Source organism: Dipodomys spectabilis, unplaced genomic scaffold, assembly GCF_019054845.1.
Source record: "Dipodomys spectabilis isolate Male_0828 unplaced genomic scaffold, ASM1905484v1 ptg000266l, whole genome shotgun sequence".
Taxonomy (NCBI): domain Eukaryota; kingdom Metazoa; phylum Chordata; class Mammalia; order Rodentia; family Heteromyidae; genus Dipodomys; species Dipodomys spectabilis.
Genome location: NW_024870943.1, coordinates 4,473,057 through 4,499,070, shown reverse-complemented (window position 1 = coordinate 4,499,070; position 26,014 = coordinate 4,473,057). Strand labels below are relative to the sequence as shown.

General features: G+C 42.6%; 1 protein-coding gene across 1 annotated transcript; it reads right to left on the bottom strand.

Moving 5' to 3' along the window:
* Positions 1-13,642: 13,642 nt before the first annotated feature.
* Positions 13,643-22,491, bottom strand: LOC122125661 (vomeronasal type-1 receptor 90-like). The gene is made up of 3 exons (XM_042700203.1): positions 22,273-22,491; positions 18,280-18,345; positions 13,643-14,524 (listed from the first exon to the last, which is right to left on the bottom strand). Exons 1-3 carry the CDS (start codon positions 22,489-22,491, stop codon positions 13,643-13,645), a joined length of 1,167 nt encoding a protein of 388 aa, XP_042556137.1.
* Between the last annotated feature and the right edge of the window lie 3,523 nt (positions 22,492-26,014).

Sequence of the window (26,014 nt, the reverse complement as noted above, 5' to 3'; positions counted from 1 at the left end):
TGTGAATGGCATTGTAAGGTCTGATGTATAGAGCAACCAGACAGTTGATACCAGAATGAAAAAATCAGTGCACTAGATTATCGATCCATTCTAAATGGTTCTTCAGGAAGATTATGAGGACGATGAATATCAGTTTCAGGCCCAAGAGTGGCACTTCCGGAATGGAATCTCAAAGGTTCCAGAGGATCTTTGAGTACAGAAACAGATGAGATTATAGGAGGGAAACCCTGGCTCATACCACGGGTCCTAGTTCCTTTGCTAGGAGAACTGTGGGCCTGTGGTACACAGAAATTTGCATATTATAAGATATTTTCTTTGCTCTCCAGATTATGTTTGCTGTGTGCCTGTGTGTGTGTGTGTATGTGTGTGTGTGTGTGTGTGTGTGTGTGTGTGTGTGTGTGTGTGAGTGCGCTGGTCTTGTGCACATGTATTTGAAATCTTGCAGCTTGATATCAGTGTTTGAATGATATCCTTGTGGTGTTTTATTCTTGATCAAAGCTAAGAACTTTATCTCCATCTTCATGCTGATTAATTGGCGATAAGTCTCAGAGACATTCCTGCCTGGGTTGGCTTCATATCATGATCCTCACATCTCAACTCCCTGAGTAGCTAGGATTACTGGCGCGAGCTACCAGTGTCCAGCTACAATGTCTCATTTGAAAACACATCTAAACAGTAGTGCATGAGAAAGGTAAGGGACAGACTATTAGTTCAAGTTCCAGCATCCCCAAAGAAATGTTTACAATCCCAGGAAGATTTCCAGGTGGGATGCTTCCTGTGGAAAAATTATAAACTGGGGAAAATTTCTGGGTAAAATGTTTATAAACTAAGCTTCAAAAGAGGAGTGGGCCAATTATACCAGATGTGAACATGGTTTCACACACTCCCTGAAAACTCAATGAAGCATTGTGCTGACCATGGTTCTATTTTAGCATACCTTGATATGAAATGCAGTCATTATCATGTGACTCCAGAGATGAAATGCCAGGGTATTTATGGAGGGAAATGACAGAAAAATCTACACAAACCACTCTTGCACTATGATAAAACACTGGGGCAATGGAACAGGAGACTAAGATTCAAAGTAGGCTTCAGCTCACCTAATTCCTCTATGCAGTGATCACTGGAAGTGAGCAATATATAGCAAGAGACCTAGGAAATCTACCATGCAATACATTCACTACATGTGAACGATGAATGTTTTGATCATGCAGAGATCTTGTTATCATTATCATGTTAAAAAAATCTATGATTTCCCTAGCATTTTATCTGTTGGTACTGAAATTTTTCCATTGAGGTTGGAGGAATAAAGTCACTTGCTGTTTGGAGAGTCTGGTGGTCATTATGACAGTTAAAGGGTGAACGAATGCATCAGTGGTACTCAGAAGACATCATATGGTGAAGGAACTACATAACTTGTGGGTAGGACAGGATGGAAAAACTGGGAAAGGCACAGGTAGGGTTGACATGACCCAAAAAGAAATGTACTGTGGAAGATGCACTGTGGCTCTAAGAAGCAGAGCGCAGCCTGGAACTTAAAATCTCAGAGACAGCATGTGTACCCTGAATGAAAGCCTTACAACAGACAGATATTTATCCTCATTTTTTGAGTTATGAAATAGTAACCCTGTATATTAGCTTTATAATAAAAATACAAAATAATACTGAAAATTAAAATGATAAAAACTGGGAAGAGCGCAATTCTAACATCTGTCGTTTCACAGAATTGATAAGCTATAAGAAAAAATCTGAGCAGGTCACCAGTGGCTTACACCTGTAATCCTAGCTACTCAGGAGGCTGAGATCTGAGGATCACGGTTTAAAGCCAGTCTGGGCAGGAAAGTTTGTGAGACTCCTATCTCCGATTAACTACCAGGACACTGGAAGTGGTGCTGTGGCTCAAGTGGTAGAGTGCTTGCTTTGAGCGGAGGAGCTTAGAGACAGTGCCCAGGCCCAGAGTTCAAGCTCCACGACTGACAAAAAAGAAAAAAGAAAAGAAAAAAAAACATCTGTAAGTTGGCATCAGTGGCTCTCTCCTATATCCTAAGTACTCGGGAAGCTGAGACATGAGGATCATGATCTGAAGCCAACAGAGTTCAAATGTCTGTGACACTCTTATCTCTCATAAATTACCAAAGAAGCTGGAAGTGGAGCTGTGGCTTATGTAATAGAGTCCTAGCCTTGAGCACAAAAACTCAGGGACAGTGCCCAGGCCCTGATTCAAGCCACAAGACAGGCAACTTATAATGAAATAAACATATACACATACATACATACATACATAAATCACATCTGTAGCTCCATCAATACCTTATAAATAAAAAAAAAGTTTACCCCTTTCCTGGGTTACTGCAGATGAAGTCAAACTAGAAAACATTGAAGTTTATACTTTCCATTCAGGAAACATTATTGCAACCCAGTTTCAAATCTCAACATGTATAGCAGGCAATGTTGTAAGGTTGGGGTAAGAGGATGATGAAGTCTTCTTACTTCTTCCTACCCCATGCTCTTCACAAGGCTGAGAGTTTTGCAATGCTCATTCACGCGGCACAGCTTCCTGGAGGCAGTCTGGCATTGTGGATAGGCTGCCTGTGTCCAGCCTCGACTATGTACCATATCAGGGTAATGAGGCTTCTCCCAGTGGCTGTCAATCAGTATCACTTGCTGTCTGGATGGCCTTGTTCACAGGACGTCAATCTGATGTCCCCACTGGAGAGGCAATCAGTCTTATCTCTTTATGTGAAATATTGTTGATTTGTACATATTTGGTTTATTTATTTAGTTTTATTTTTTAATCTTTAAGTAGTTGTACAGTGGAGTTGCCTTTCCACAAAGCAGTATAAGAATATGATGACACTTGATCAATGTCATCTTTCTTCCCCTTTGTATCATAACATACTTGTGGAGGTCCTCTCCTTTGGAGTTTGAAAAGCATTGGTGTTTGTTCCTTCTGAAAGCTTCGACGGTCTTCAGTTATGAATGTGTCTGGCTTTGGTTTTTACTTCAGTTATGAATGTGTCTGGCTTTGGTTTTTACTATGGGAAAGACTATTTTATTATTCTAAAATTTTTTGCCTGTCCTAGGTCTTGAACTCAGTGCTGGGGCACTGTCCCCAAGCCTCTGTATGCCCAAGGCTAGAGCTGTACTACTTGAGCCACAGTGCCACTTGCAGCTTTTTCTGTGTATGTGGTACTGAGGAATGAAACCCAGGGCTTCAAGCATGCCAGGCAAGCACTCTATCACTAAGCCACATTCCCAGCCTGTTTATTTTATTTTTTTTGGGGGGGGGGGTCCGGTCGTGGGGCCTGAACTCTGGGCCTGGGCGCTGTCCCTCAGCTCTTCAGCTCAAGGCTAGTGCTCTACCACTTGAGCCACAGCGCCACTTCCGGCTTTTTTCTTTTTGCTTATGTGGTGCTGAGGAATCGAACCCAGGGCCTCAGGCATGCAAAGCAAGCGCTCTACCACTGAGCCACCTTCCCAGCCTGTTTATTTTATTTTTAAGTGACTATAATTTAAAATAATTATTAAAATAATGCTCAGCAAGAAATTTATTCATTACCTTACTCACTTAACCATAACCCCTGTTACAACATCTTTATAATAAAATAATATTAAAAAATTATTATATTGGTCATGTGCAAAAGCTCCGGCACACAAACTTGGTTTTCCCTTCCAGCCCAGGACCAGCACAACGACAAAGAAAACTCAAATAAAAACCTCAAACCCTTAATGAAGAGGCTCCTCCAACAATTTCATAACAGAGAGTAGACTCTTGAGAACTCAGGTGATGAAAACAGAATTTCCCTGCTATCAAAACATGGTAAGAACACTGTCAGTGTCAAGTAAAATAGAAAACAGTAAGGAAATGTAAAGCTCACATATGATAATCAAATGGATTTCCCTCCAAAGATGCAAATTGGCTAAACACACACAAACAGTAAATATTAAGGTCTAAACTACAATCAATACACACTATCAGGAGAGCCAACTGTGTATAGCGACCGTGAACAGGAAGTATAACCGGGGGAGTATAACTAGGTTGAGTGTCCAGGGGCAGGATAGGGGACTTGTGGAGCATCAGATAATGTGCGAAAGCGCCAGATACTGAATTCCAGTCCTGTTCTCTGACCAAAAAATAGAATAGAATAGAATACCCAATATCCTATGGCTCCAGACTGAACAGCACCCTTTTCCTCATGACACTTCTCCAGAAAGTCCAGTGGTGATGGACGATGGGACCTGCAGGGACTTACTCTCTCCACGGCCCTATCTTGGAAGGTTTCCTTTGTTGTCTAAATCAGAACACTGATCTCCATTGTGCTATGCTTGTCACAGAGTAGAGTCATGGAGATCACAGGATGGAAGAATATGGGTCATCGCGTAATCACATCTCTGCGTTGACTGCATCCTGATTGTCATTGGTTGCCTCCTGCTTTGTCACTGGTTACAATTTTCCTTGTCATTGGCTGCACGATCCACTTTTTTTTTGCCTAACCTGCGGCTTGAACTCAGGGCCTGGGCACTGTCCCTGGGCTTCTTTTGCTCAAGGCTAGCACTCTACCACTTGAGCCATAGCACTATTTCTGGCTTTTCCTGTGATTAGTTGAAGTAAGGGTCTTACTAACTTTTCTTCCCAGGGTGCCTGAGAACAGAGGTGCCTTCTGACTAGCTAGGATTATGGGCATGAATCACTTGTGATTCATGACTGTGTCCTTTGGCCACATGCTGTTTCCTCTGTGGCTAGATGCTGCTCTGTCATTGGAGAACCAGCATTCTTAGAGTGATTTAAGAAAATTCCATATAACGAACAGCACTGTTATTAGGAAGGGAAAGCAAGGTAGAAAGAGACTGTCTAGATGCTGTCTTTATTAAAAGAAGATAAATTATTTTTAATTTTCATAGTGTACAGGAAACGTATTTCTTTTATCCTACTAATTATCTTTTTTTGGAGGGGGGCAGTTCTGGGTCTTGAACTCAGGACCTGGACACTGTTCCTAAGCTCTTCAGCTCACAACAAGCACTCTACCACTTGAACCTCAGTGCCACTTACGATTTTCTCAGTGGTTTATTGGAGATGAGTCTCATGGAGTTTCCTGCCTGGGCTGGCATGGAACTTCGATTCTTAGATCTCAGCCTCGTGAGTAGGAAGGATTACAGACGTGAGCCACCAATGCCTGGCTTGTTCCTGAGCTTATTTGGCTCAAGGCTAGCACTCTACCACTTGAGCCACTACACCACTTCTGACTTTTTCTGTGTATGTGGTTCTGAGGAATTGAACCCAAGGCTTCATGCATGTTAAGCAAGCACTCTACCACTATGCCACATTTCAGCCCCCCACCAATAGTAGTTTAAGCAACTAAGCAATATGAAACTTTTTTTTGAGCTGGGCACTGGTGGCTCACGCCTGTAACACAAGCTACTCAGGAGACTGAGATCTGAGGATCAAGGTTCAAAGCCAGCCCATGCAGGAGGTTCAAAGCCAGCCAATGCAGGAAAGGATGTGAGACTCTAATCTCCAATTAACCACCAGAAAACCAGAAGTAGTGCTGTAGCTCAAGTGGTAGAGTGCTCGCCTTGAGCTGAAGAGTTGAGGGACAGCACCAAGGGTCAGAGTTCAAGCCCCATGAAAGGATAAAAATGAAAAAAAAAACTTAAAGAAATTATTGTCAAGGACTGGGAAGGTGGCTTAGTGGTAGTGCTTTCCTTGCATGCATGAGGTCCAAAGTTTGATTCCTCCGCACCACATAAGCAGAAATAGCAGGAAGTGCCCCTGTTGCTCAAGTAGTAGAGCGCTAGCCTTGAACTGAAGAGCTGAGGGACAGTGCCCAGGCCCAGAGTTCAGGCCCTGTGATGGACAAAAAAAAAAACAACAACAAACAACATATATATTTTTTCAAGGTAATGTACAGAGGGGTTACGGTTACATCAGTAAGGTAATAAATACATTTTTTGACAAACTTGTTACACTTTCGCTCCTTTTCCTCCTACTTTCTATCCCCCTCACTCCTTTCTCCTCACCCCCCAAAATTTGTACTGATTATTTCCAACATATTGTCGTCTGTATATTGCTGTTGCATTGGCTCAGCCCTTGTCCATTATCTCACCATTCTGTTGTTCCCTCCCCTTCCCTAATTCAAATAAATGTATATGCAATACTATGGCACCAATCTCAAATACAGCAACAACAGGGGATATAAATATAAAATGTTTGGGAAAACATACTCCCTCAAAGTTTAAGAATTACTGCATGCCTAAAGTGCTCAATAAACACAGTTTATACACACAGTTTTATTCCCCATGTACATTACTAAGAACTTCACTGCTTTAGAGCACACATTCTGGCTGTCTAATTAGCCGTTAAATGCTTTATGACAACTGGTACTTCCCATCAATGAAAGGGGAAGTGCACAATTGGAAAGAATTTTTTTATTCTTTGTAGAGAAGAAAAGAAACATGGCTAGGTAGCCTGATGATAAAATACAAATGATCACTTCCAGTGTTGGAATTTTCACTGCGGTGTAAAAGTAATAAAAGTCCATGATGTTGTTGGAGCAATAGAAGAACATGAAACCCCTGACCAACAGCAGGATGAGTTGGGTGGCTTTGTTCTCAGGTGCTGGTTGCCAGGCAAGCCTGGGACTATGGAGGTGCCGGGCTGTCTTGTGGTGTCGGTACATACAGGCTGCTGATGATCATGAGGATTACAAACACAAGACCTCCAAATAAGAAGACAGAGATGCAAGATCATAATCTATTGTCTTCTATCTGCTGAGTATGACAATATACATTGGAAAATCCAGAACCGGCAAGAGTAAAATTGCTTTTGGCTTTCACAACCTTAATGACCAGGACATAGACGAGCATTATTGGCAACCCAGAAGAAGAGGAAAGAAGAGAAAATCCACACTGAAGACTTAGATTTAAGCCACATGGACTGGAGGAAGTTGGTGGAAATAGAAAGAGCCTGGGTGACTCTGAAGTGGTACACCACCGCCTTGAAGCCCACATTGTCCAGAAAACGATGATCTCACAAGGATGTCATGATGTCTGGCAACATTGTGAAGGTAAGGTTCAGGATATTGACCACAGTCAGGTGCAAGAAGATGGCATCAATGAGCTTGGTCAGATGATGTTGAAATCAAAACATGTACAGATAGAACATGGATAGCAGGGAGTTCCCCATGACACCAATGCACAGCTGGGTTATGAGGAAAAGCCCCCATATTGATTCACCCGAGAACATTGTGAATGGCATTGTGATGTTGATGCATAGAGTGTCCAGACAGTTGATACAAGAATAAAAAATCAGTGCATTAGATTATTGATCCATTCTAAATGGTTCTTCAGGAAGAATATGAGGAAGATGAAAATCAGTTTCAGGCCCATGGTTGGCTCTTGTGGAATGGAATCCCAAGGGCTCCTGAGGATCTTAGAGGACAGAAACGGATGAGATTATAGAAAAGAAATCCTGGCTCACAACATGGGTCCTAATGTCTTCGCTAGGAGAACTGTGGGCCTGTGGTACACAGAAATTTGCACGGTATAAGGAGTTTTCTAGGTCATCAGATTGTTGTGTGTGTATGTGTGTGTGTGTGTGTGTGTGTGTGTGTGTGTGTGTGTGTGTGTGTTCATGAATCCCTGGGGCTTCATCTCACATCCTAAAAGCTATCCCTGGGGTTTACTTTTGTTGTTGTTCAAGGCTAACAGCTATACCTCCATCTTCATGGTGGTTTATTTGAAAATTAAGTCTTGCAGACTTTCCTGCCATGGCTGGCTTTTAATTGCCATCCTCAGATCTCAAATTCCTGAGTTGGTAGGATTGCAGACATGAGCCAACAGTTCTCAGTACAAAAATCCTATTTTGAAACACATTTTACCCATAGTTCGCTAGAAAGGTAAGGTAGTTCAAACTCCAGTACCAGAAAAATTTCTTTAGCACTGTATTAACTTTTCAATTTCAACTCTTCTGGAAAAGAAATTCCAAAGAGGGTGAAATTACTGGGTAAAGAATCAAAATAAGCTTCAAAGGAGGAGTGTGGCAAATATATAAGATATGAAAATATTTTCACACACCTCCTACAGGCTCAATTAAGCATTGTATTTAGCCTGCTATTATCTTAGCATGGCTTTGAAATAATCTTAAAAATGTGTTAGAAAGAAATGCATGAGTGAAAAAAAACACTTAAATATATATCTTAGGGTTCATTTTCCTAACATCACCTTATGTGACCTTCTCTGCTTGACTCATACATATACTAGATATTGCAAATAAGGGAAACCATGCGACTTATGTTTCTTTGGGCTTGGCTTACTTCACTTAATATAATTTTTTCCAAATCTTTCCATTTCCTAATAAATTGGGCAATGTCATTCTTTCTGATGGAGGCATAGAATTCCATTGTGTATATACACCACATTTTATTGATCCATTCATCTACTGAGGGGCATCTGGGTTGGTTCCATATCTTAGCTATAGTAAATAATGCTGCAGTAAACATAGTTGTGCTGGTAGATTTAGTGTGGTCTTGTTTGTAAACATTTGGGTAAATGCCCAAAAGTGGGATTGCTGGGTCATACGGGAGCTCTATGTGGAGTCTTTTGAGGAACCTCCATACTATTTTCAAAAATGGTTGAACATGTTAACACTCTCAGCCACAATGAAGTAAGGTTCCCTTCTGTCCACATCACCTCCAGCATCTGTTGTTATGAGAATTCTTGATTTTTGCCATTCTAACTGGAATGAGGTGGTATATTAATGTTGTTTTGATTTGCATTTCTTTTATGGCTAGGGAGGTTGAGCATTTCTTCATGTGTCTATTGGCCATCCTTCTTTCTTCTTCAGAGAAGTTTCTCTTTAAGTCTTTAGCCCACTTATTTATTGGGTAGTTGTTTCTTTGTTTCTTTGGTTAACTACTTGTAGAAAATTAAGCTAGATCCTCATCTATCACCCTGCACCCGAATCAACTCCAAATGGATCAATGACCTCGAAGTCAAAGCAGACACTCTGAAAACATTACAGGATGGAATAGGAGAAACCCTAGGTCTCCTTGGTGCAGGCCAAAATTTTCGTAATAGAGACACGGAAACACAACAAATCAAAGAAACGTTGGACAAATGGGATTGCATGAAGTTGCAGAGCTTCTCCATGGCAAAGGACATAGCTAGCAAGATCAATAGAAAGCCTACAGATTGGGAGAAGATCTTCACTATTCATACAACGATTGTCTGTATCTTTTGTCGACTGCATCCTGCTATGTCATTGGCTTCATCCTTCATCATTGGCTACATCCTAACCTGTCAGTGGCTGCATCCAGCTTCCTCATGGACTGTATCCTGATTTGTCACTGCCTGTGTCCTTTCTCATTGCCTGCATCCTACTGCCTCATTGATTTTTATCTTGCTTTGCTATTGGCTATATCCTGCACATCCAAGAAATCCAAAAGTACTACTTTCAAAACCTATAAAGAGATTTTAGCCAGAGAGGAAAAATTCAGGCAGCCTGCTTAAGAAAGCCCATTTGAGCCCAGGTTGGAGACACCAGAGACAGAGTAGGTGTGGCTTTTCACTCATCTCCAGTGCGAACTGAATTATTGGGAGTGGAAATGCACATCCTGCTGCCATGGATCGTAGACGGTCCAAAAAACTGGGAAAGTATGTATACACCCAAAAACCATCTTCACGTCATCTCACAGAACAACATCTGGAAAGTAGATCTCCCCCAACACTCCAAAAGAACACCATCTTTGATACTGCAATAGAGCCTGTCAGAGCAGCAAGTAGATAACTTGGGCCAGAAAAGCTGCAACTGTGGTATCATTTTCAACAGGACAAAGGAATCTGATCAGTGATAGTAAGCTCCACCTAGGAGAAGGTTGCCCTGCCCAGGAGGAGGTAGCTCTTCCCAGGAAGGGACAACTTTGCCAGGGTTGGAAGAGAAGGTCAGCCCCGCCCTTTGGCAGTGAACAAAGACATTCCAGTCATATAGCAGCTACCCTCAGAGCTTAGCCCCTGTAGGAATTAAAAATCCTAAAGTTTATACAATCTCACAGGATACACTACAAAACTGAGAGTGGCTCCAAGCTGGGCCAAAAAAGAATCTCAAGAGCTAGACAAACTGGGAAAAGTTACTGATTCCAGACATGCCACAAGCCCACCCACACACGAGCTCACTTGCAGAGACTCCAACCTGCAGAAACCAGCCACCTCCTTCCTGCATCCTACACAAAGCTGATCCCCTATCCCACTGAGTTAGTCTGAGAGGAGGGATACAAGACTGCCAAGGTTGCAAGGCAGAACTTTTTTCTGTTTGCTCAAATTGATTTGAGAAAATAACTAAGCCATAAGGAAAACCAATCACTTCAAGGAAATCAAAGGCTCCATCAGGAGACGGAGTAGCAGAAATAGGTGAGACACAAATAAATTGAAGAATTGTTTTCTAAATGTAATTTTTATTTTTTCTATTTTAATTTTATTTAAATATTTTGCCCCATTTTTCTTCTTCATTGCTGTTTATTCCTAAAGAGCCAATGGTGATTACTAGGCTTCCTTCTTAATTGTGTGTATACTTAATTTAGGCTATATCTTGAGCAAATATCTATTGCTGCATTTTATGATTTTTAATTTTAGAATTATTACTTTGTACATATATACATATTTTTTCATGTAAGGGGTAGGTTTATGTAGTAGACCTGCTGGGACCAGGTCAGGTTGGCATTCCTCATGGATTAGAACGGGGTGGAAAAGACCTATGAGAGAGAGCTGGGAAAAGAAGTGAGAAAGAGCTGGGAAAGAGGTGGGAAAGAGAGAGAGCTGGGAAAAAGAGCTCTGAGAGCTGGGAAAGGCCTGAGAAGGAAAACATAAATGCATTTTCAAATATCTTTATTTCTTCCTTTGTTTTTCTTATTTTTTTCTTTCTCTGAATTTAGGTCTTAGCTTTCTTCTGTCTGTTCCTTTCCTTCACTACATCCCTCTACTCTTACTTTCTCCTCCTTCATTTTTCTTTATATCTCTCAATCTTCTAATTCACCTGAACTCATTTTCCTTTATTTCTGGTCCTTCACTACTTATTCCTTTGTTTTAGTCCACTGATCCCTATTTGATTGGGTAGATCTAGACTCTATCTGTATCCATTGTGACAGTGTCAAAGTGAAAGAACAATACCACTCCCTAAACAAAGAAAGGGAGAGGTCAATAGGAGAATACCTATCTCCTATTTCGAACCTCTAAAATCTGTACAAATACAGGGAATGGGATTGGTTTCTGTCTTAAGAGTGTGTTCTGTGGAGGTACTGGAAATGCTTTCATATCCTAAAAGGAAAGATAGAGTTAAAATACCTGCCTATGTTTGTTAATCTTTAAAGTCTCTGCAGCTACAGGTTCTGGGTTGGTTTTTGTCTTAAAATGTTTCCTGGTGTGGTACTGGATTTGCTCTCATTTTTAAATGGGCAGAACTAGCCATAGAAACACAAGAAAAATGGCAAGTCAAGGAACCTCAACTCCTACTCAAAATAAATAGGCAACAGAGCAATCAATGAAAAACCTAGAGGACAGTTCTCAAACTCTACAAACACTACTTGTAAACACGCTGAATGAAAAGACTGAAAGCCTGCATGAGGCTATACTTGAGCGTGATGAGGCTAACCAAAGATTAATAGAGGAATTCATGGAATCCACAAACAAAAAGCTGTATTAATTCCAACCAGAGGGAATGAGAAGGTGGCTCAGTGATAGGATACTTGTGTAGCGTGCATGAGGCCATGAGTTTGATTCCCCAGCAACACATAAGCAAAAAGAAAAAAGCTGGAAGTGGTGCTGTGGCCCAAGTGATAGAGTGCTTACCTTGAGCTGAAGAGCTGAGGGACAGTGTCCAGCCCAGAGTTCAGGCTCCATGACCAGCAAAAAAAAAAAAAAAAACCCAAAACAACAACAACAACTACAAAAACAAAAACCAAAATACAAAACATAATTCCAATCAAAGGAAAGAAAGTTCAATGAAAAATATATCAGATTCAGTTCAGAATCATAGCAGAGAAATTCCTGAACATCCAAATGATAGGTCCACTCAGATACAAGAACCCTTTAGATCCCCAAACAGACAAAACCAGAATGGGACATCCCACCACCACACTGTGATCTGCACAGGATTTATAAAGACCAAGCTTCAGCTGGGGCTTGAACTCCGGGCCTGGGTACTGTCCCTGAGCTTCTTTTGCTCAAGGCTAGTGCTCTACCACTTGAGCCACAGTGTCACTTCTGCCTTTTTCTGTGTATGTGGTACTGAGGAATCAAACCCAGGGCTTCATGCATGCTAGGCCAGCACTCTACTACTAAGCCATTTTCCCAGCCAGTATAGAGCCTTATAAACAGGAAATAGCAATGGAAATACATTTCCAATTAGGCCCAATGTCCAATGGTGGGATTCTAGGCTGTCAGTGTATCAGCCAATGAGCAAGCGTGTCACATATCAAGTTGGAGTCCTGGTCTCTGAGCAAAAAAAGGAAAAAGAACTAACCAATGTGCAATGGCCTCTAAAGTAGAGAAGTAGGCCCTGTCTCTTAGGACACTCTCCAGAAAGTCTCATGGTTACAGCTGTGTACCCAGAGCCATAGTCTCTCCACAGTGCTATCCAATTTGTTGCCTGAATCCTGAACACTGATGTTCTCCATTGTGTCCCAGTGCCATGCTGCTTGTCACAGTGAAGAATCATGGAGGCTGTAGGATCTAAATACAGGTGTCATGGCCTATATCTTGCTTTGTCCTTGGCTGTACCCTTTCTTATTGGCTGCATCCTGCTTTGTATTGGATGTATCCTGCTCCCTCATTGGCTGTCTACTGACTTGTCATTGACTAGATCCTGCTTCTTATTGGCTGACAAGTATTCATAGGATGATTTAATATAATTTCTTTTAACAAACAGCACTGATAGTAGAAATAAAATGTAAGGGTGAAATGAAATCGCTAGTCGCTGTATTCATAAAAATAGAAACCAGTTGTTCATTTTAATAATGTACAGAAAATACTGTCTTTTTGGTCAGTCGTGGGTCTTGAACTCTGGGCCTGGGCATTGTTCCTCACCTCTTCAGCTCCAGGTGAGCACTGTACCATTGAGCCACAGCACCACTTCGGGATTTTTCTGTTTATGTGGTGCTGAGGAATTGAACTCAGGGCCTCCTGCATGCAAGGCAAGCACTCTAACACTGAGCCACCTCTAAAGACCAGAAAATACATTCTTTATCTCAACAATTATATTTTAAGCAACAAAACTCCCAAAAACACACTTTTACACACATACACACACACACACACACATACACACACACACAAAGAAAGGCACATTCAGTAAGACTTCAAAAAGTCAATGTTTTAAAATTGCAGCATATCTGAATTTGAGTAACTTGTTTTGTGCTCATCCCCACAGCTCCACTCTAGGTCCTTTGGTGGTCAATTAGATATTATAGTCTCATTGACGTTCCTGCCAGGGCTAGCTTTGAACCTGTATCCTCAGATGTTAACATCCTGAAAAGTAGAATGATAGGCCTGAGACACTGTCTCCAGGCCTCTGTGGTGTTTCTGTCATCCTACAAACAGCAAGGATGAGGTGAGCAGAGTTGGATCACCACCATTTTCTGGTCTTCACTTCCTCTTACAATGGATCACTCTTGGTAGAACATGAGTGAGTGATCCATCGTGAAACCATTCTGTTATTCCTCATGAGCAAGAACGGGCAGAGGGTGGGGTAGCTGAAGGACAACATCACAAGCACACCCTTGGATTTGTTCAATTTCTCCAGTGTGTACAAGGAATACATAGTCACAATGTTGTTAGAGCAATGGAAGAACACGAAGCAGCTGACCAGCAGCAGGATGGTGTGGGTGGCTGTGTTCTCCGGCGCTGACTGGGAGACAAGGCTGGGACTGTGGAGGTGCCGAGCTCTGCGGCGGTGTCGGTAGAGGAGCGTCACCATGTAGAGGCTGGGGGCCACCATGAGGACTAGGGACAGAGCGTCTCGCAGCACAACGGAGCTGATAATGGGCGTTTGAGTGTCCCTTCCAAACTTCGTTTGACAGTAAGGATGAGAAAATCCCCGGGTCATGAAGGTGGAATTGCAATTGGATTCCACAGTTTTGATCATGTAGAAATAGATGACAGAATTCAAGATCCAGAAGGAGAGCAGAGAGGGGAGGATGCAGACGGAGGATCGGCTTTTCAGCCAAGCCAACTGGGCAGGGGTGCGGCTGATGGTGAGGGCCTGGAAGGCACTCAGGAAGGTGGTAGTGCAGGCGGACAGTCCCCGAGTGACCCTGAACAGGAACAGCATCGCCTTACACGTGGCATCATCCCAGAAACACAGGACTCCATATGAGGAGACGATGAAGGGAATGGACTCAAAAATGATGGTCAAGGCGTTGACCAGGGTCAGGTGCATGAAAACTATGGCAATGGGCTTCCGGAGCCGGGGTTTGCACACTGAGCTGTATGCGTACAGCAGGAAGAGGACACAGTTCCCCAGGACTCCCAGACACACCTTAGACACAAAGAGCAGCCTGAACACAGTGTCACCTACGTTGGCTGTCATGATGTGTGTGTGTGTGTGAGAGAGAGAGAGAGAGAGTGAGTGAGAGAGAATGAGAGAGAGATAGAGAGTGAGAGAGAGAGAGAGAGAGAGAGAAAGAGAGTTTGTATGTGTGTGTTGCAGAGAATCAAAGCAAGAGTGCTGCCCAGCCAGGAAGGTGAGAAAGCTCTAGACAACAGTGTGAGTCCCGCAGGTGGTAATCTTCATGGTGCTCCATTTCTTTATAACATAAGCCAGGCTTAGAATGAATGCCAAAAGTTAGAGTGTTAAACAATGATTTAAAAATAGTTTCTTTTTTGGGGGGTGGGTCATATCGCTTATGAAATTGGAACTCAGGGCCCGGGTACTGACCCTGAGCTTTTTTACTCAAAGCTGGTGCTATCCCAGTTGAACCACAGCTCCATTTCTGGCTTGTTGGTGGATCACTGGAGATCAGCGTCTCAAGGACTTCCCTTTCTGGCCGGACTTTGAACCTGGATCCTCAGATCTTTGCCTCCTGAGCAGTTGAGATTACAGGGGTGAGCCACCAGGGTCTGGCCCATACAATTGTTTTAAGTGGAGTCTGGGAAAAATATTCCATTTGCCAGTTCTGGAGGGTTGGAAGTGTTCTGACCTCGGTATTTCAGACATGAATATGCTGTGACCTTTGAATCTGGGATGTAGGGCCTGGAAGGACCAGGGGAGACACATGCTAGAATCAGGAGGGAATTCAAGAGCACCACACTGGGCTGGGGTGTTAGGAAGGAAGATCACTGGCTGTCTCTTCCTGTGGTCCCTGGGGCTCCATCATGGTCGGCAGTGGATGGTACAAGGAGCACTGGGAGCCCGTGCATCTGATTGGCTTCACTTTGGTAAAATCTTCATTTTTTGAACACCTGTTGCACAAATAGCACATCCATGTAAAATCCCTGTGGGGATGGCTACAACATGACTTTTGTTTTTCTGGTTGGTCATGGAATGAACTGTGGGCCTGGGCGCTGTCTCCACTCATTAACTCAAGGCAAACACTCTACCACTTGAGCCACAGAGCCACTTCTGGTTTTCTGTGGTTCATTGGAGATGAAAGTCTCACAGACTTTCCTGCCGGTGTTGGCTTTGAACCTCAATCCTTAGATCTCAGCCTCCTGAGATCCTTAGATCTCAGCTAGGATTACAGGCGTGAGCCACCAGTACTAAGCACAATATGACTTTTTCATGGTATATAGAGATACGAGAAGGTAAATATCTAACCAATATTTTGTGTACATTTTTTTCTGTCAGTCATGGTCTTGAACTCAGGGCTTGGGTGCTGTCCCTGAGCTCTTCAGCTCAAGGCAAGCCCTCTACTGCTTTAGCGACAGCCACCACTTCCATTTTTGTAGTGGTTTCTTGGAGATAAGAGTCTCCTGGACTTTTCTGCCTAGGTTGGCTTTGAACCGTGACACTCAGATCACAGCCTCCTGAGTAGCTGGGATTACAGGTGCCAGCCACCAGCGCCTGGCTTATTTTCTGTACGTTTGAGAGTTTTCCCCCTGTATCATTCTCACTCACTCATTACTGTTCTTGTGTTTTCTCTCTCATCACATAGAATCCTTTGTTCCTTAATAAACTTGCACTGAATTAAATTAGTATCCCATTTTTCCTGACCAACTCTGTAAGAACATTGTTCAACCCATTCTCCTGAACAATCTCCTGCACAACAACGATTCACTGTGGCCCTCTTTGCTGCTGCACAGAAGTATTCTCACTGTTTCCTGGCCAGAAACAACAGCCAAATTGTTGAGCATGACAACTCTGTGTGTTGCCCTCCTCAGCATCCATTGTGCCTTCCAGAGACAGTTTAACTTTTATGAATTAGAATTCTGAGTAATTGTTATATTTGTTATGGCTCAGAAATGTTCATCATATTCTCATATTGTAATGTGTGTTATCTTTCCTATGTAATCAGAATCTTTCCAGATTGTCTTTTTCTATGTGTGATGGTCCTGGGGCTTGATTCTGGGTCTGAGCATGGTCCCTGAAAATTTTTCCTCAAGACCAGTACTCCATGACTTGAACCACAGCTTTGTGTCTGGCATTTTAGTGCATAATTGGAGATCAGTGTGTCATGGACTATCTTGCGTAGGCTGGCTTTGAACTGTTATCCTCAGATCTCAGTTTCCTGAGTAGCTAGGATTACAGGCGTAAACCACACACACCCAAATCATCTTTTAAGAAGTGCTTGCCTTTTCTCTTCTGCTATCTCTAAACTTTTCAATTTAAATAGCATGACCTCTAGAACTTTCTTTCTTTTCTTTTCTTTTCTTTTTTTTTAGGTCCCATCGTGGGGCCTGAAGTCTGGGCCTGAGGTCTGTCCCTCAGCTCTTCAGCTCAAGGCAAACGCTCTACCACTTGAACCACAGTGCCACTTCTGGCTTTTTTCTTTTTGCTTATGTGGTGTTGAGGAATCGAACCCAGGGCCTCAGGCATGCAAGGCAAACACTCTACCACTGAGCCACCTTCCCAGCCCCACCTGTAAAACTTTCTAGTGAAGCTTGTTATTTTATATTTTCCCTTCTTATTGGACAGAAGAACAGTGTGAAGTAAGAGTATTAAATGCAGCTCACTAACAAAGAACTGACTTGGGCTGTGTATTTTCCATAAGGCTCTCTGTTCTGATTCTCATTCGATGACCCACTGGGCAATTTTAGGACTCATATTACTAGGATCAACCGTTGCAATGCATTATTTTACACAAAGACTTTAGTAATTAGCAGAAATAACAGGGGGAAAAAAGGAAAGATGGAAATGATATAAAATAAACCTGATCAAGTCAGTTCATACTCTTGAGCAATGTGCCATAAGAAACCGCACACCCAGTCTTTTTTAAATGTTATCTTTCACCCAGTCAAAATAAAATTCCATTTATTCTCTCTCAGACACTAATGAAGCCCATCCACTGCTCTGAGAAGGCACAAGGGTGCAGAATTGTTTCACCTGTACAATATTTCCCAACACAATTATTGTGCTTTACAAATGGAATGAAAACTGCCCCAGACTAACGATATCTCCACACATTTAAAGATAAAAATCTGCTGTGAAAACTTGCTACTATGAAGATGCACTATGAAATTTCTGCCACAGAAATCAAAGAGATGATTCAGACAGAAAGGTCAAGAGAACAGTTCAGAAAGGAGCCCCAACATTACAGACTGGGTCCTGGGATGAGGACAAGGAGAGCAGACAGCCCTTATTGGAGAAAATACAGAACAATCAGCTCCTTGTGAACAAGCCCACGTTTCACACACCCACCACTCAGTGTCCAATAAGATGGGGAAATGTTTATCATAGAATTAGTAGCTGGCAAGCTAATTTAAGATGGGAATTTTAGAGATAGCAATAGAGAAAATGCAAGCCCTTGTGGAAAGAAGATTTTGTGGCTCACCTGTTATTCAGGTAGCTGATATCTAAGGATATCTGAGGATCCCAGTTCAAAGCCATGGCAAGCAAGGAATGCTTGTGAGATTTGTGTCTCCACAGAATCACCAAAAGCTGGAAGTGGAGCTAGAGCTCACATGGTACAGTGTTAGCCTTGAGCAAAAGTAATTAGTGACAGTGTCCTAGCCCCAGGACTGGCACATAAACACACACACACACACACACACACACACACACACACCATGATTTTGTGATTCCCTTTGTAAATACATTTGGAAGTATTCCTAATATGCCTAGAAGATGGAACTTACCACAGGTGAGTTGGCAGTTGTACAGGACTCCTCTGGAGGGAACCGAGCAGTGATGTGCCACAGCCACTGAAGTGTGCAAACGGGAAAGAATCAAAAGCAAGCAAATGCCTGAACCAAGAGGGTAGCATGGAGAGAAACAAGAAAGATGTGTATTCAACCGCAAACACAAGTGAGAGAAATGAAGACGGGCCAGTGATTCACACCTGCAATCCTAGCTACTCAGGAATCTGAGATGTGAGGATTGGGGATTAAAACCAGGGAGAGCAGGAAAAGTCCAGGTGATGCTTATCTTTACAAAAACTAAATAAGTAAAAAAAAAAAACAACCAAAATTGGAGCTGTGGCTCAAGTGGTAGAGAACTAATCTTGGGCAAAACAGCTAAAAAAAAAAAACATGTGAGCACTAAAGGCTTGTCTTCAAGCCCTAGGACTGGCACCTAAAATGAATAGGGAGAGAAGTGAATCTGCAAACCACAACTCATCCTGGGATGGGCAGTGTTGGGCCTTCACCCCACCCCTGGCTCTGAACCAAGGTTCAGAGTTGCAAAATCCTTCCTCTGGCTGTCTGGACTGCAGACACACAGAGTATCTTTGGAAGCCTGGCTTGATCATGTAGGCCCATATTAGCCAGAGGAGGACGGGGCGGGGAGGGGGGGTGTCCCCACGGTGTTTGCTCACCTCGTCCCCTGCTGCTGTCACTCTGACCCTGTTTATTTCTTGTCATCGTGATGGACCAGAGCAGTCAGGTGCCCTGTCCCACGAGCACAGCATGTCTCCTGATGCAGGTCTGTCTGTGCTCCCAGTCCCAGCGGTGTCAAGAAAGTAAAATGGAGATGCTAAGAACTCATTCAAAGTTACTTCTCACACCACTGGTAGGAAATAACCTGAGCACTGCAGGGCAGAGTTCAGAGAGCACTGTGCCCTCCACTGGGAAGTACTGAGCCCCCAGGATTCATGGCTTGGCACTGAGCTCCATGGGGTCTCCGTCTTGGCTCACTGATTGATCACCCAAAGTTGGGATGTGGTGATCACAATGCGTCCTTCTTTATATAAAATGGTGGGCAACACAGAAAGATAGAAAATGGGGGCTGGGAAGGTGGCTCAGGAGTAGGGTGCTTGCCTTGTGTGCATGAGGCCCTGGGTTCGATTCCTCAGCACCGCATAAGCAAAAAGAAAATAGGTGGAAGTGGTGCTGTGGCTCAAGTGGTAGAGCACTAGCCTTGAGCTGAAGAGCTGAGGGATAGCGCCCAGGCCTGAGTTCAGGCCCCATGATCTGAACCCTCCGCCCCTCCAAAAAAAGAAAGAAAGGTAGAAAATGAACTAGAACTGTGTTAAGTGTTAACTTATCACTGGAAGATGCTGTCTTTAAGGAGAAATGAGATTGTCGGGCGCCAGTGGTTCACACCTGTCATCCTAGCTACTCAGAAGGCTGAGATCTGAGGATCTTGGTGCAAAGCCAGTCCGGGCAGGAAATCGGTGAGACCCTTACGTCCAATAAAACACCAGAAAACCAGAAGTGGTACTGTGGCTCAAGTGGTAGAGTGTTCACCGTGAGCTGAAGAGCTGAGGGACAGTGCCCAGGCCTAGAGTTCAAGTCCCATAACTGACAAAAAAAAAAAAAAAAGAGACAGAAATGAAATTGACATACATTTGTAGGGAACCTGTGTGTGTGTGTGTGTGTGTGTGTATGTGTGTGTGTGTGTGTGTGTGTGTGTGTGTGTGTTAAGGATTCAACTCAGAGCCTGGGTGCTGTCTCTGAGTATTTGTGCTCAAAGCTGGTCCCCTACCACTTGAGCAACAATTCCAATTCTGGCTTTTTGGTGGCTTATTGGATATAAGCCTGCATAAGCTGCCTTCGAATCTTGATTTTTAGATCTCAGAAACCTGAATATCTAGGATGACTAGTGTGAGCCACTGGCACGGGGCTGATGATTATGATATCAGGTTGGAGAGCACTTTCAGTGAGATTGTTATAATAACTGCTACGCAGAGTGTTTGTTCTTTGTGCATAGAAAAGCTTCCAATAAGTATATATTTAGCTTGTATCCTGCTACTTTGCCATTAGCGTTCATATAGATGAAAAGCATCATTCAACTGGAGTTAATTTCTCTTTTTTTAATTTGTTATTGTAAAGATACTATACAGTGAGTTATAGTTATATGAGCAAGGTAATGAGTACAGTTCCTATTGAGCATTGTTACCCCTCCATTGTTTTTCCCCCACCATCCCTTCCCTCCCTACCTTCCCCGAGGTTCTTTTTTTTTGAAATTGTGAACATACTGTACAGAGCGGTTACAATTACATGGCAACATAATGAGTACATTTCCTATCAAGCATTGTAGCCTCCTGCTTTGTTTAAACTTCACATCCCTTCCCAGCCTCCCCCTCCTCCCATCCCAATCCTCCCCTCCCCCCACCAAAGTTGTAAAGTTTTTTTTCAACATGAAAACTTGTATTTCTCATTGTTGCCATGGGTCCACCTGTATCCTTATTGAAACAACTTGTTTATCCCCTTCCCCTCCACAAATTATATCAAATCAACTACATTGAAAACAGGGGTTATACTGTGGGGAGGGACATACTAAGCAAGAAAGAAAAAAATCTTATAAATGCATTAGAAACAAATGCATGAAAGAAAAAAGAAACATTTAAATACATATCTTAGGGTTCATTTTCCTAACATCACCTTATGTGACCTTTTCTGCTTGACTCATACATATACTAGATATTGCAAATAAGGGAAACCATGGGACCTATGTTTCTTTGGCTTGGCTTACTTCACATAATATAATTTCTTCTGGGCTGGGATGTAGCTCAGTGGCAAAGCGATTGCCTAGCAAGTGCAAAGTCCTGGGTTCGATCCCCAGTACCAAAACAGAAAAGACAAAAAAAAATATAATTTTTTCCAAGTCTTTCCATTTCCTAACAAATGTCATTCTTTCGGATGGAGGCATAGAATTCCACTGTGTATATACACCACATTTTCTTGAGCCATTCATCTACTGAGGGGCATCTGGGTTGGTTCCAGATCTCAGCTATGGTAAATAATGCTGCAATAAACACAGTTGTGCTGGTAGCTTTAGTGTGGTCTTGTTTGTAAACATTTGGGTAAATGCCCAAAAGTGGGTTTGCTGGGTCATACGGGAGCTCTATGTGGAGTCTTTTGAGGAACCTCCATACTACTTTTCAAAGTGGTTGAACAAGTTTACACTCCCACCCACAATGAAGTAAGGTTCCCTTCTCTCCACATCCCCTCCAGCATCTATTGTTATTAGAGTTTTTTATTTTTGCCATTCTAACTGGAGTGAGGTGGTATCTCAATGTTGTTTTGATTTGCATTTCTTTTATGGCTAGGGATGTTGAACATTTCTTCATGTGTCTATTGGCCATCCTTCTTTCTTCTTCAGAGAAGTTTCTCTTCATGTCTTTAGCCCACTTATTTATTGGGCAGTTGTTTCTTTGAGGATTTGTTGTTGGGGAATTTAATATTTTGAGTTCCAAGTATATTTTAGATATGAGACCTTTGTCCGGTGTGTGGCTAGTGAAGATCTTCTCCCAATCCGTGGGCTTTCTATTGATCTTGCTAGCTATGTCCTTTGCCATGCAGAAGCTCTGCAACTTCATGCAATCCCATTTGTCCAACCTTTCTTTGATTTGTTGTGTTTCATGTCATCTGCAAAGAGGGAGAGTTTTATTTCTTCTTTCCCTATTTGGATCCCCTTTATGTCTGCATCTTGTCTTATTGCTGTAGCTAGGCATTCTAATACTAGATTGAAGAGAAGTGGAGAGAGTGGACATCCTTGTCTTGTTCCTGAGTTAAGAGGAAATGGCTTTAGTTTTTCACCATTAAGTATAATGCTGGCTGTAGGTTTGTCATATACAGCCTTTATTGTATATGTTATTTTGGTTGTGTTATTCTGACTTTATTTATTATTTTTCATGAGGAAAAAGGAGACACGGTTGGGTAGCATGCTGATAGAATAAAAACCATCACCTCCAGTGTAGGGATTTTCACTGCTGTGTAAAAGTAATAGAAGTTGGTGATGTCCTTGAAGCAATAGAAACACACGAAATAGCTGGCCAACAGCAGGATGATGTGGGTGGCTTTGATCTTTGGTACTGGCTGCGAGGCAAGCCTGATACTATGGAGGTGCGGGGCTGTCTTGTGGTGTCGGTACAGGAGGGTCACCATATAGAGGTTGGTGGTGAACATGAGGATAACAAACACAAGACCTCAAAATAATAAAATAGGGATGAAATCCCATGTTCTAGTGTCTTCTATCCACCCTGTCTCACAATATGCATTGGAAATCCTGGGACCAACCAAGGTGAAACTGCTTTTTGCTTTCATAGCTGTAATGACTGGGACATCGATGACCACATTGATGACCCAGAAGGAGAGGAAAGAAAGGAAAATACACACTGAAGAGTTAGATTTAAGCTACACGCACTGGGCATGGCTGGAGCTGATGGTGATGGCCTGAAACGCACTGAGGAGTGAGGTGGTACAGATGGACAGTCCCCGTGTGACTCTGAAGATGTACACCACCGACTTGCAGCCCACATCATCCAGAAAATATTGGACTCCAAAGGATGCCACCATATATGGCACAAGTGTGAAGGTGAGGTTCAGGATGTTGACCACAGTCAGATGTATGAAGATGGCATTGATGGGCTTCTTCAGATGACATTGGAATGAGAACGTGTACAGATAGAGCATGGAGAGCAGGGAGTTCCCCATGACACTGATGCACAGCTGGGCTATGAGGAAAAACCCCCATATTCATTCATCCAAGAATATTGTGAACGGCATTGTAATGTCTGATGTATTGAGCAGCCTGACAGTTGATACCAGAATGAAAAATCAGTTCACCAGATTATTGATCCATTCTAAATGGTTCTTCAGGGAGAATATGAGGACGATGAAAATCAGTTTCAGGCCCAGGAGTGGCACTTCCAGAATGGAATCTCAAAGGTTCCAGAGGATCTTTGAGTACGGAAACAGATGAGATTGTAGAAGGGAAACCTTGGCTCACACCATGGGTCCTCGTGCCTTTGCTAGGAGAACTGTGGGCCTATGGTACACAAAAATTTGCATATTATAAGAAATTTTCTTTGCTCTCCAGATTATATTTGCTGTGTGCCTGTGTGTGTGTGTGTGTGTGTGTGTGTGCGCGCGCGCACGCGCACGTGCGCAGGTGCATTTGAAATCTTGAAGCTTGATATCAGTGTTTGAATGATATCCTTGTGGTGTTTTATTTTTCTTCAAAGCTAAGAGATTCACTTCCATCTTTATGGTGATTAATTAGAGATAAGTCTCAGAGACATTCTTGCCTGGGCTGGCTTCATATCATGATCCTCACATCTCAACTCCCTGAGTAGCTAGGATTACAGTCGGGAGCTACCAGTGTCCAGCTACAATGTCTCATTTGAAAACACATCTAATCAGTAGTGCATGAGAAAGGTAAGGGACAGACTATTAGTTCAAGCTCCAGCATCCCCAAAGAAATGTTTACCATCCCAGGAAGATTTCCAGGTGGAATGCTTCCTGTGGAGAAATTACAAACTGGGGAAAATTTCTGGGTAAAATGTTTATAAACTAAGCTTCAAAAGAAGAGTGGGCCAAATATACCAGATGTGAACATGTTTTCACACACTCCCTGAAAACTCAATGAAGCATTGTGCTGACCATGGTTCTATTTTAGCATACCTTGGTATGAAATGCAGTCATTATCATGTAACTCCAGAGATGAAATGCCAGTGTATTTCTGGAGGAAAATGACACAAAAATCTATGCAAACAAGTCTTCACTAGGATAAAACACTGGGAAAATGGAACAGGAGAAGTAGATTTATAGTAAGCTTCAGCTCACCTATTTCCTCTACGCAGTGATCACTGGAAGAGAGCAATATATAGCAAGAGACCTAGGAAATCTACCATGCAATAGATTCAGTATATGTAAACGATGAATGTTTTGATCATGCAGAGATCTTATCATTATCATGTTAAAAATCTATGATTTCCCTAGCATTGTATCTGTGGTACTGAAAATTTTCCATTGAGGTTGGAGGAATAAAGTCACTTGCTGTTTGGAGAGTCTGGTGGTCATTATGACAGTTAAAGGGTGAACGAATGCATCAGTGGTACTCAGTAGACACTATATGGAAAAGGAATTACATAACTTGTTGTTAGGACAGGATGGGAAAACTGGGAAGGGCACAAGTAAGGCTGACATTACCCAAAAAGAAATGTACTGTAGAAGATGCACTGTGGCTCAAAGTAGCAGGGCACACCCTGAGCTTAAAATCTCAGGGACAGCATGTGCACCCAGAGTGGAAGCCTTACAACAGACTGATATTTATCCTCATTTCCTGACTTATGTAATAGAACCCAGTATATTAGCTTTATAATACAAATACAAAATAATACTGACAATTAAAATGGTAAAAACTGGGAAGAGTGCAATTCTAATATCTGTCACTTCACAGAATTGATAAGCTATAAGAAAAACATCTGAGCAGGCCGCCAGTGGCTTACACCTGTAATCCTAGCTACTCAGGAGGCTGAGATCTGGGGATCACGGTTTAAAGCCAGTCTGGGCAGGAAAGTCTGTGAGACTCCTATATCAAATTAACTACCAGGACACTGGAAGTGGTGCTGTGGCTCAAGTGGTAGAGTGCTTGCTTTGAGCAGAGGAGCTTAGAGACAGTGCCCAGGCCCAGAGTTCAAGCTCCATGACTGACGAAAAAAAAAGAAAAGAAAAGGAAAAAAGTCTGTAAATTGTCATCAGTGGCACTCTCCTATAACCTAGGTACTAAAGAAGCTGAGATATGAGGATCAGGATCTGAAGCCAACAGAGTTCAAATGTCTGTGAAACTCTTACCCCTCATAAATTACCAAAGAAGCTGGAATTGTAGCTGTTGCTTATGTGATAGAGTCCTAGCCTTGAGCACAAATACTCAGAGACAGTGCCCAGGCCTTGATTCAAGCCACAAGACAGGCAACTGATAATCAAATAAACATACATGCATACATACATACATACATAAATCACATCTGTAGCTGAAGCAATACCTTATAAATAAAAAAGGTTACCCCTTTCTTGGGGTTATTGCAGACAAAGTCAGTCTAGAAAACATTGAAGTTTATGCATTCCATTCAGGAAACATTGTTGCAACCCGGTTTCAAATCACAACATGTATACAGGCAATGTTGTAAGGTTGGGGTAAGAGGATGATGAGGTTTTCTTACTTTTTCCTACCTCATGTTCTTCTCAAGGCTGAGAGCTTTGCAATGCTCATTCACTGGGCACAGCTTCCTGGAGGCAGTCTGGCATTGTGGATAGGCTGCCTTTGCCCAGCCTCGACTATGTGCCACATCAGGGTGATGAGGCTTCTACCAGGGGACATCAATCAGTGTCACCTGCTGTCTGGATGGCCTTGTTTACAGAGCATCAATCTGATGTCCCCACAGGAGAGGCAATCAGTCTCCCAGGTGCTGAAGGAATTGTTTAGAGAACACATTATGTTTATGGATTAGAATAAAACAAGTCAAACTCATCAGTAAGTAAACTTCAGGACGTAGCTGGTTATTAAAAGTTGGTTCCTACAGCCCTGGATGTATCCTGAGCTTGGAGCAGAACCCAGAATGCTCTCTGCCTTTCCCTCTGGGCTTTGCCCTTGCTCTGCAGAGCATAGCATCTTGTACACCAGGGCTCGGGGACTCCAGGACCCCAC